The sequence below is a fragment of the Loxodonta africana genome, chromosome 21 (genome assembly GCF_030014295.1).
Source record: "Loxodonta africana isolate mLoxAfr1 chromosome 21, mLoxAfr1.hap2, whole genome shotgun sequence".
In the NCBI taxonomy this organism is placed as follows: domain Eukaryota; kingdom Metazoa; phylum Chordata; class Mammalia; order Proboscidea; family Elephantidae; genus Loxodonta; species Loxodonta africana.
The window spans coordinates 34272079-34284608 of record NC_087362.1 but is presented as its reverse complement, the minus strand read 5'-3'; the positions used below and the strand labels follow the sequence as shown (position 1 = coordinate 34284608).

The 12530-nt window shown below is 43.0% G+C and overlaps 1 protein-coding gene across 1 annotated transcript in view; it reads left to right on the top strand.

Moving 5' to 3' along the window:
- The window catches only part of CDH13 (cadherin 13), a 1235721-nt gene extending 1230565 nt beyond the window's left edge, over positions 1 to 5156 (top strand). Inside the window, exon 14 of the mRNA XM_023558128.2 lies at positions 3322 to 5156. Coding sequence (XP_023413896.2) covers positions 3322 to 3329 — 8 coding nt within the window. The 3' untranslated portion in view covers positions 3330 to 5156. The remainder of the gene's footprint in view (positions 1 to 3321) is intronic.
- Positions 5157 to 12530: the final 7374 nt, after the last annotated feature.

Genomic DNA, 12530 nt, shown 5'->3' with positions numbered 1-12530 from the left:
GCCATTTCCAATCCACTCTTAGTCTGTCTAGACCAGCGGTTCTCCACCAGGAATAATTTTGCCCCCTGGAGACAGTTGGCAATGTCCAGAGACATTGACTGTCATAACTGGGAGGATGGGTCAAGGTCAGGGATGCTGTTAAACATCCTACAATGCCCAGGCCAGCTCCCACCACAAAGAATTCTCAAGCCCAACATGTCAGCAGTGCAGTTGTTGGAAAACCCTGCTCTGAACGTGAACCAAATTAGACAGAGAAAGTGGAGACGTCAAACCAGCCTGACAGTACAAATGGCTTTTCACCATTCCAAAAACAAAAAAGGAACATCTATTCAACCTAAAAGAATGTCTTAAAAGATGTTCTTCAAATCTGTTTCTTCAAATATCGTCCATATTTTACCACTGTCTTACAATTTGGCTACAAATGAAATCCAGTTACCATAAAAATGAAGGCATTATCTCAAGATGGCTGAACTTCTGAGCAAAAGGTACTAGTTTCCTAGGGCTGCTGTAACAAATTACCACAAACTACGTGGCTTAAAACAACGGATATTTATTTACTCATAGTTCTGAAGGCTAGAAGTCTGAAATCCAAGTTGATTACTTCTAGAGGCCCTTGAAGGAGAATCTATTCCATGCCTCTCTCCTACCTTCTGGCGGTTGCCAGCCATCCATGTTATTCTGTAGCCTGTAGCTGTATCACTACTGTCTCTGCCTCCATCTTCACATGGCATCCTCTGTGCGTATATGCGTGCGTGTGTCCCTGTATCCAAATTTCTCTCTACTTATAAGGACACCAGCTATTGGATTTAGGGCCCACCCTAACCCAGCATGACCTCATCTTAACTTGATGACATCTGCAAAGACTCTATTTCCAAATCAGGTCAGATTCACAGGCTCCAGGTGGACATGAAATTTTAGAAGATGTTATTCAACCAAGTCACATTTCATTTTACTTGGATCTACAGTCAACACCCACAGAAGCAGCAGACAAGAAATCAAACAACACATTGCATTGGGCAAATGTGCTGCCAAAGACCTCCTTAAAGTGTTCAAAAGCAAAGATGTCACACTGAGGATTAAGGTGCACCTGACCTAAGCCATGGTATTTCCAATCATCTCCTATGCATGTGAAAGCTGGACAATGAATAAGGAAGACCAAAGAAGAATTGATGCCTTTGAACTATGGTGCTGGTGAAGAACGCTGAATATACCACGGATTTCCGGAAGAATGAATGATCTATCTTGGACAAAGTAGAACCAGAATGCTCCTTAGAAGCGAGGAGGGTGAGATTTCATCTCACGTACTTTGGACGTGTTATCAGGTTTCTTGGTAAAGTAGAGGATCAGCAAAAAAGACGAAGACCTTCAAGGAGATGGATTGACACAGTGACTGCAACAATGGGCTCAAACACAGTAACAATGGCACCTAAGAGCAACATTCAACCAAGTGCAGTAACCTATCTTCAGTGGGCACTTCTGGATGGAGGCAGGACTGGCTTTTCTACAGGGGTGGGATAAAGGTCAGGTGGGCAAGCACGAGCACTAATATATGGCTACCTCGCCTCCATTTTTTCTTCCTCTGGATGTAACAGGACTCACCTAGAATAGAAGCCTATGAGAGAAGAAGGGCTCTGGCAACTCTAACACAATCGTTTACTCAACCTACTAGCAAAATCTTACTCCTGGGCTGGAATTCAGCACTTCTCTCAGCTGGAACTGCATGGGCACCAAAGAGCTTACAAGGACTCAGGGATCAAAAAAGGATGCTTCATTTTGAAACTGCCCCTGGACGTCTTTGCGTCAGAGCTGCCCCCCAAAGAAAGCAGCTTCCTACTGACCAAGTGGAATTGACAGACACAGGATTGCGCCAGTCCTCACAGGCAGTCTGACGGAGGGGCAGTGAACAACTGGGGCAGTGTGAGAGTTCTAGAATGTTCCTACGCTGATGTTCCTTTCCATGAACGTGTCCACTGGAGTGATATGTTCGCACAGTCCACAATTCTGCTACCTGATGCCTTGTTTCCCCTGGGAACACAGGGCTACCCACATGTAGTCGGCTGAATAATGGCCCCCAAGGGTGAATATGTCCTAATCCCTGGAACCTATGAACGTGGTATCTTACATGGTAAAAGGGACTTTGCAGACGTGACTAAGAATTTTGAGATGCGGATATGATCCTGGGTTATTGAGCCTGATATAACCACGAGGGTCCTTATAAGAGAGAGGCAGAAGAGTCAGAGTCAGAAGAAGGCCATGTGACAATGGAAGCAGAGTCAGAGTGAGAAGATGCTACACCGCTGGCTTCAAAGATGGAGGCAGGGACCACAAGCCAAGGAATGTGGACGACCTCTAGAAGGTGGAAAAGGTAAGAAAACAAATTCTATCCTGGAGCCTCCAGAATGAACCAGCCATACCGACACCTTGACTTGAGCCCTATGAGACCCATTTTGGATTTCAGACCTCCACAACTGTGAGATAATAGAAGTGTGCTGTTTTAAACCACTAAGTTTATGTTAATTTGTTACAGCAGCAAGAGAAAACTCATACAGCATGTCTGAAGACCTGCCATTAGCTCTCTTGCCCTCCTTTGTGACAAAATATATGGGGGTCTAATCTTTTTTTTTAATCTTTAAACCATAAACTTTAAACCAAAAATATCCCCGAAGAAGTCTTCCTAAAACCAAATGATAGTTTATCTTAACTAGTAAAGAATGTCTGCCTTGGGCATTATGCTCTTTTAAGATCTATCTTTATGGGATCAAATTGACAACAGCAACTGGAAAGATCAGATAGGCACCTTAGGGGGCAGTGAGTTAATGTTAATGGGGGAGGAACAACTAGAAAAGGAGGGTGAGAATGGTTGCACAACTCAAAGAGTGTAATCAATGTTACTAAACTGTACAGGTGGAAACTGTTGAATTGGTGTAAGTTCTGCTGTGTATATTCTCAACAATGCCAACATCAATCTCTAAGCTACAAAGCCAAACTTATTTTATTCATAAAATAAGTAAGCTCTGTGCTAATGTGCATGAGGTGGGGAGCCCTGGCAGCAGTGCTAACGACTGCTGTGGTTTTGACACGAGAGGTTTGCGTCTGAAGTCATCACAAACATTTTAGGAGAAGTCCAGCCTCTTAAGATACAAACCAGCAGAAGTAGCTATTGTCTTCAAATGTAAGCTTAAGAAAAAAAAGTTCCCATGGTAGTGTGATGTTTATAAACGTGTTGACTACAGTTTGTCAGTCACTTGTCTAGTGTTTGCCGAAAATGTCTGCAGGCAAGTTGCATACCCCGACTTAACTCTGAATTTTTCTCCCATTCAGGTCTGTAAGAACTCCTGATATCTGCAGCTTTACTACCGAGTTACCATAGCAACAGGAAAAAAAAACCCAAATCTGAAGATTGCCGTTTATAGTGATCGAACTTCACAACCAGGCCTCAATCGTTCCAGAGTCTTGTTTTCTTTGCAACTTCACGTTGTCTGTACCTTGCCATTTTTTGACAGCACCTTCCTCTCTCCTTTCATTAATGGAATCCTCTGGATTTTCCCCAAATGTTTAAAAATCATGACACAGAACTTGACCTTCTGCAAAGCAGGAACAGTGACGGCTTTCTCTGATGTGTTGACATGTTGCTAAATCGGCGCTTCACACACGCAGCTCTGTCTGTGGGTTGGTATTTGTATATGTGTGAGTATCTGTTGTGCATAGACACAGTATTTATACGGAGAGGTGACACAGGAGGAGCTTGGTTTTGAGATGCTATTCTTTCTAGAGAGGTCACACAAAGGAGGGACAGAAGATAAGACAGCTGAACCCTTGGGGGCCCTGTCATCAAACTCAGCCCTAGCACAGCCCACACGGCTGCCTCTTCCCCCATGTCCCTTCCATGTCCCATTCAGTCTCATCACTGTCATGACCAGCCAGGCAGGTTCCCAGAGGGGAGAGCAGAGAAAGGAAGCTGCTTTCTCTCTAGTACAGGGAGCTGGATGACCAGTTTTCACCGCCACCAAATGTCGTGGTCCTGAGCAGAGATGGGAGAGGAGCAGAGCGTGCAATTTTACCCCTGAATGCCAAAAAAAGGGCTGACATATTCCTTCCTGGGCACCCACTTGCACTTGTAGACATTGTGACCCCACAAGTTATAACCCACTGGTTATCACAGGGACACCAATCCTGGTCGGTCTGTGTACAATTGCAAATGTCATCATAGAAGTTGCACATACACAGGAAGAGGCCAACAGGCACCATCCTGTATGCACATACAGACCCACATGTACAGACATACCTTTATGCACATACACACGGTTTGTTTCCTATATACATGCATAAAATAGAGTAAATACAGGTAGTTAAAAAAAAAAGTAACCTTTTGTGTGAATCGACTACTGTTGTTTGCAAAGCTAAAAATAAAAGACGTTCATTATGTATGAAAAGTAATTGATTTTTATTCCGTGAGCATGTCAGAGTAAGAGAAAAGTCAGTGCTGGTACTGAGATTATCTTCTTGTGGCTAGACTGTAAACGAACCATCAAAGCTCACACCAAATTTTTCTACCAAATCAAACCTGTGAGAGCCTGTAGCTTTTTATTAGAGCTCGCCACGAACTAGGGTGAGTGTCTTAGCATATTTTAATGCAGTTGCTTACTAAAGGTTTTAACCCCACGCACACATGCGCACACACGCGCGCACACACACGCACACACACATGCTTTCTTATGCAATCTATGTTTGCACCTGTGCTCTTTCGTTAGCCTCTTGTAGGAAGTAGAAGTCATATGTTGTCTTTACTGTAGTGAAATTACGCAGATAGAGTTCCATATATTGTATTTGTTTCGACGGTAAATCTTTTTGGAGACATATAGAATGCAGAGAATTTTTTTTCCATTAAAATAAATGGGTATTGGTGGTTAAAACTGCTGGACGGTAGCTCTTCTCTAATTTCTATTTCGTGTCTCATGTGGCTGATGCTGGGTCTTGCCTTAATGCAAATTCACATCTGTGACTCACCATTCGGGGTCCCCCGTGCCCCTCGTTAGGTGCGTCCATAAAAGCCAGAAGCACCAGCTCACAGTATAGGCTCTCAGCTCAGCTCATCTCTCTTACCGGTAAGATGGGGGCATTTCCCAGTGGGCTGCGAAGGCGACCAGATGCTCAAAGATGAGGAGGACCAATATCAGTGTGAACTCCTATCATTAAGTACCATTACAACCATCCGTCCAGAGACCCAACACGTGTGTATTTTTCTCTGGAACAAGGTCCCTTGCAAAATCGGGAGATGCCGTGTCTTGGGCATAGCATGCTTATTGTCACCCCGGCCCAGGGGCTGGGGACTCAGCCCATAGGTCACACTCCGCAAAGCTTCCTCTGGCTTTATTGGATGCAACCACCCAGCTCCCCTCTTCTGCGAGGCAGGGGGAGCAAGCTCACCTTGAACACACTGTCATCAGATAACCAGCTGCTCAGCAGCCTGCCCACCCGCTAGCTAATCAACAATCAGAAAGCTCACCTCCATCATGAACTTGAACCATCTCTAAGGAGGATACTGAGTGACCCCTTCACTTAAGTCAACAAGTACCATGACCTCCTTCTCGACCAAGCCAGTGGTAGGCTCTCTGTACTTTGCAAATCAGGCCCGCAGCTTAGCTTGGCTTAGAACACGGAAAAACAGGAGAAGCGTGCGTGCGTCATCACTAAGTACAGTGAAGCCTGTGAGAGCCGGCACTTGGGACTGCCCTGTTTGTCCGGGTCTTGCAAGTTTTCCACCTTTGACAGGTCTTACCACTTTTCTATCACTCATTTTATTGGCAAATGTTTGAGTTTTCCTTCTCCGACAGGTTTCCACCTTACATAGGTTCCAGCCTTCACAGATTTCACTGTAGGACATGCCTCAGTTCCCCTTATTCAAGCATACCCCCGTCCCCAGAGTTCAGAACAGACATCTTGCTGACACGTTCTAATTCTTTAAAAAATTAATTAAAAAAAAAAAAGACCAATTCTTAGAAGCCAAAGTGATAGCATTTCCTGAATCACAGGACATTTTTTACCTTGCTAGAACACGTTCACATCGTGTACTGCAAGTAAAAGTAGAACCAAGACGTTATTTTGTTATTATGATGCATTTTATCTCAGTCCAAGTTATTAAAAAAAAAAAAACAGTCAAGAGCCAGAAATTGCTTTTCTCAACTTACCACCGAGAACAAGACTGAGGATCTTGCCCCCACGACGTAAGCGGTTATATAAGCAAGTTGTCTTATGAATACATCAACCATCTTAGTTGATTAAGCCTTACATCTCTCCCCATTTTATATACGATAAAATTAATTATTTCTGATAATTTGTTTAAAAACTATATATACCAACATTTTCAAATTGTGGTAAAAGTTACCTTCCATCCTGCCAGTTCCCTCCAGATGAGCGTCATTACAGGCCGGTGAAGGCAACATGCCTCTGGACTTACAAATCTGAACATCATAAAATAAACTGAGAACCATTTCATGTCAGGATCAAGTGAGACTTTGATTCTTGAAAACGCTGTTAAATGCATCTTTTTTTTAATTTTGATATTTTGAATCATCTCAGTTTTTCAAAATGCCACTATAAATAGTCTGATAGAGGAAATAACCAGCTACTACCAAACTCATGAAGTAGATTAGGTTGTATTTTATTGCAAATAAACACTTTGGATCTTGAGCTTAAGCTGTGGCAATCAAAAAATGACTAACAAGGTGAGCTTCCAGGCTGGGTTTGGTGCAACGGTGCCCACATACGGGTGACTCTGTGACTCTGAGGGAAAGAGCCGACATTCTCCAGGGTAAATGAACAAGAAGGTAATTAATAACCACCACCATCATAATGGTCTACATTTATTGATTGCTGTTTATGTGCCCATACTGAACAAAGTCCTTTATATACACTAATTCACTGACCCCTTACAACGAGCCGATGGGGCAAGTACTACTATCATCTTAATTCCCAGGGAAAGCATGCGGAGGCTGGGAAAACGTAAACAGCATGTCCAAGGTAAGTGGCTGCTTCCAGTACCGAAACCCAGACCACTGGGCTCTTGAGCCCATGTTCTTCCCCCTGTGTCCCTGTGCCGCTGCCAACTCCGAGCAGGACACCCAGCAGAGTGCCTACTTCAGACCAGGAAACTCCAGCCCGAAGCCTAAATCACCCCATCTACCCAGAACAACTCGACGGAGCTTCTACTACTTCTCAATCCTAAGAGCCTTCTGTTAGGAACTGGTGATTTCGCTCTAAGTTAATATCAGGGCCTTAGAAAATGTTCCTGCACAAGTATCACAATTTTCATCATTTTTTTCCCCTTCTCTTCCACGAGTTGTCAGCAGGTACATGAGAGGCTTCTACCAGAACAGTTACTTGCAGTGGTGATCCAAAGCACATTCCCATCACGACCAAACCAACTGAGGGGAGGAGAGCTGAGGGAGAAGGCTATAAGCACAATTCAAATAGATGAATTCTAATGGTCATTACAACAGGAGCCCCAGCTGGAGCAAAGTGGTAAGTCCTTGGCTGCTAACCGAAAGGTTGGCAGTTGGAACCCAACAGCCACTCCATGGAAGAAAAGACCTGGCAATCTGCCCTGTAAAGATTACAGCCTAGAAAACCCTATGGGGGCAGTTCTACTCTGTCCTATAGGGTCACTATGAGTTGGAATGGACTCGACAGTACCCAACAACAACGGCCTTCCAGCAGCTTCTGGTTTTGTGAACGTAGTACATTACTCTATTCACATATAGTTGGCCCAAGCACACGTCAACTGTTAAATCACACCAGTAAAAGCGTGAGCACCAAGAAAGAGCTAACTCCCTTTTCTGTTTAACTACTAAAAATAATAATAATAGCAACAACAACAACAATCTAATTATCTGGCCACACTTTTTATAAAGCTGACTTATCCCATCGTCTCTCCCAAACTGATTACTGCAATCTGATACTTCTTGTAATCCAAGATACAATGCTTTCACAATTGTTCACCTAGAGCAAGTAACAGTTCTTTCAGTACATAAAATGTGTTACCCTTACTGTATCTCCTATTGCCAGTGGATGAGCCCACTAGTGAACAGCTTCTAAAGAACAGCACTGTTCAGGAGAGCGGTTTTGACTGTCTTTATACAAAAGCCTACAGGAAGGACATGTAGAGTCAGAGAAAAATGGTGGGAATGAGTGTGTGAAGGAGGATTTCAGATAAGAACTTAATTCTATAAAATTAAGAAAAAGTCTATAATTTAAGCAGATATCATTTAGATATTCATCAATTAAGTAAGCGAAAATACCTCTTTCTATCTCTCATGCTCATGACTATCCTAACGTTGATTGCTGGAGGGTTGGGGAGACTGATAAGCCTTGGAACCACTTTGTTCGACTTGCCTAGTCCCCCCTGCATATGGTGAGACGCAACAGGCTGGGGAAGACTACAATTATTTTTTGTTTGTTTGTTTGTTATTGTTGGAAATATATACAGAACATACACCAATTCAACAATTTCTGTACAATTTAGTTACATGGATTATATTGAAGTTGTGCAGTCATTCTCACCCACCTTTTCCCAGTTGTTCCTTTCCCGTTAACATAAACTCACTGTCCCCTAAGCTTCCTGTCTAATCTTTTGAGTTACTGTTGTCAATTTGATCCCATGTAGATAGATCTTAAAAAGAGTTCAATGCTCACGGCAGACATTCTTTACTACTTAAGTTAAACTATTATTCAGTTTTAAGAAGACTTCAAGGGATATTTTTGGTTTATGGTTTAAGGTATAAAGATTATCTCAGGGCAATAGTTTTGGGGATTCATCTGGCCTCAATGGCTCCAGAAAGTCTAGATTCTATGAGAATTTGAAATTCTGTTCTGCAGTTCCCCCCTTTAAAGACTACAGCGATTTTTACTATGTAGCCTTTCAGGAAGTGGCTTGTAGAAACACTGAGCATATTCTGAAAGCTTGTGTTTCCTACTACTTTTTTCAAGCTTTTCCTTTAGAGTTTAATAAAGCCATTTTATACCTATAATATACATGCACTCTGATTATTAAAGTGTTAAAAATAGAGGCTATTACGAATAACATTCTGTGTTGTCATGCACATATCCATACTGTCCTGATGTCAAATATTATTTACCCCTCCCACAAGATTAAAATTTTCAGACATTTTAAACGGATTTTTTCATAAACACTCAAAAAGGATGAAAGTGTGTCACCTTAAAATATTTAACTGTACTGTACATGCAGTTCCTTTGAGCCATAGTTACTTAATTGCTGAGCTGTAAATGTACATTCGATTTTCCATGTAGTTGCAAAGAAATGTGTAACTTGTTTGTGAAATCTTCGAATAAAGGCTACCTGGGATTTTTACCATGTGTACTTGGTCTTAGAACTTCCTTAAGTCTCAGCAGATGCCAGAGTAAAGGGATCTGTTTTCAAATGGTGCTCTGGCTGGCCTGTAATATTAAAGACCAAAACTAAAACCAAGTGCTGCCTGCTAACACCTCTTCTTCCACAGCAGAAAGATTTGGAAAAATAGACAGATGACAGATAGACAGCAAGAAAACGACTTTAGTGAGATCCTTCACCAAAGAAGAGGAAGGGAAAGTCAGTAACATTTAACAAGGCACTCTGGGTGGTACAAATGGTCTACTAAGCAAAAGGTTGGCAGTTGGAGCCTACCCAGAGGCACCTTGAAAGAAAAGCCTGGCAATCTACTTCACAAGATCACAGCCACTGAAAACCTTGTGGAGCACAGTTCTACTCTGACACACAAGGGGTTGCCAGGAGTTGGAATCAACTCAAAGGTAACTGGTTAGTTAGATGGACCAAGTACTCTACATACGTAATTCATGAATAATAATGACCCAATTAAGATAGATATTATCTCCACCTTCTGATGAAGAAGCTGAGGCTCACAACGTCAAGCCTATCTCGTATGAGGTCAGCTGTCTACTAAGTGGTATGTATGACACCAATGATGGTACTTTTCCTATATTCCCTAAGAAAGCACCACCAAATGGGCACAAAATGAACCCAGTGTATCATCACATATAATGCATTAAATTGATAATGACAAAATAAATTGAGAATGACCAGGTGGGCCAAGCAGGAGAAAGCCAAACTTGCATGTCAGCGTCCATATGAAGCGCATCCCTCCTCTCTGGTAATCTGTCTCCAGGAAACTGCTAACATTGGTGAATAAACAGGAAACAGATTCCTTGGCAGCCAATCATGGGGACGCTAATATGGAAAATTTCCTTAAGCCAACGTAAGAAACATACACCAACATTTCAAAAGGAAAACTTTTCTAGTTGTATCAGGACAACTGCGCACACCCATTCTCCCCCATAAAAGCAATTTTCTGGGGATTTTTGTAAACACAGCATCAAAGAGGCCTCCTTCTGTCTTAGTAGACAAGTCAACGTAGTCAGTGACTGTTGCAGGAGCACACTCCACAGATTCTAGCAGATCTGACTGTACCTGGGAATCCAAGCTAAGAGGACTGGCACCAGGCCTGAGACGTTTCTACGTTACATTTGTCGGAAGTGGGCTGGTCTCTCCAGAACCACATTTCACCTTCGCTCACAGAGCAGGCTACACTAGGGTGGGCCCTGAATGCCCTGCCACCCACACAAAAGGGCGTCCTCCCTCTGGAGTCCAGGTCCCAGGGCCTGAGCATCTGCATGCTGCTGCCCCTGGCCATCCCGGGCACCATCTTGGATCTCCTCACTTCCGCACTGAAAGGTATTTGTCCTTGGCAGTTACCCTATGTGTCTAGGCCTTTCAAGGGGACCATTCACTTAATACATGAGTTTTTTGAGTGGGAAAAACCTAGAGGAGAATTCCTATGGCCTTTAAAATGTTGTTGTTGTTGTTGCGTGCCATCAAGTCGATTCTGACTCATAGTGACCATATATAACCGAGAAGAACTGCCCCATAGGGTTTTCTTGGCTGTAATCTTCGCAGGAGCAGATTGCCAGGTATTCCTCCCATGGAGCTGCTGGATGGGTTCTAACTAAGAACCTTTCAGTTAGCAGTCAAGTGCTTAACCACTGCACTACCAGGACTGCTTTTATAAGTGTTACAAGGCCATTTCTGGGTAACTTTCTGGAGTTAAAAAGGAGCCAGGAGGCACTGTTAAGAATAAATCACATTGGACTAAGTTTATTTCCTTTCCTGATGGAATTAATCAATTGGTAGATTAAGTAAGTGGCACAGGCTTCCTTCCCTTAGAAATCGGGACAGATTTATGCAAGGTACAGTTGGCCCTCTGTATCCATGGGTTCTGCAACCACAGATTCAACCAACTGCAGATCAAAAATATTGGGGTGGGGGCAGTTCCAAAAAGGAAAACTTTTATTTGCCACATGTGAGCACTCCGCTGCATCCACAGGACTGAGGTGCTGTGTAGGCATCCCCTGCTCTAGCCTCCCGCCATTTCACAGATCCTCACTCTCTCTCCAGCACTCGTTGTTTGAGCATTGTTCGTCTTGCATCTCCTTCATTCACTACTTGTGTTGTGTGCACCCTTTGTTTCTATGAAAAAATGGCTCCTAAAAAGCAATAAAGTGTCAAAGCAATCCCCTCAAAGGCTAAGTATGAGGGGTTGAGGAGAGCAAAAGGAAGGAGTTCCAGGCTAATAAGGGGTGGCTGGCTAGCAATGTGAAGTGCTACAGCCTCAAGAACTTCAAGGTCATGGGCACATTGCATCGGCTGATATCCGGGCAGCATCAGCATTTCCAGAAGAGCTCCAGGAACTCAAACAAGAGAAAGGCTACCTTCCAGAGCAAGTCCTCAATTGTGAGAAAACAACTATTTACGTAGTATTTACACTGTATTGGGTATTATGAGCAATCTAAAGATGATTTAAAGTATGGGGAGGGGATGTGTGTAGGTTATACGCAGATACTACACCATTTTATATAAGGGTGTTAAGCAGATTTTGGTATCCAAGGGGTCAGGGAGGGGATGGGAGTGGGGTCCTGGAAGCAATACTGAGGGACAACTGTATATGACAAAGACTTGGGATATTTTCAAATAAGATGGGGGAGGGTAGAATACACAAATGCTCCCTGAGACTGTCAGGTAGCTCAGTCATTCCAAACTGGGAGGAGGTCTAAGTCACACAAAGCAGGCAGTGTCAGTGTGAGGTTTTTATGTCATTATTGACAATGTATATCATTATGTAACTCCACCATTCCCTGGATGGTGCAAACGGTTAACACACTTGGCTCCTAATTGAAAGGTTGGCAGTTTGAGTCTACCCAGAGGTGACTCAGAAGAAAGGCCAGGCAATCTACTTCCAAAAAAATCAGCCTTTGAAAACCCTATGAGCACAGCTCTACGCTGACACACAGAGTCACGGTGAGTCAGAACTGACTTGTCAGCAATTGGTTTTATTTACCTCCAAGCTCTCTGAAAAGCTGCCACCAAATGTTCTAGAAGCGGATTAAAAATCAAAACAAAAAAAAATATCTCTGTAGTTGATAAAGTTATCACCTTGGGTTGTATGAGTCCTTGAAATCGCTAT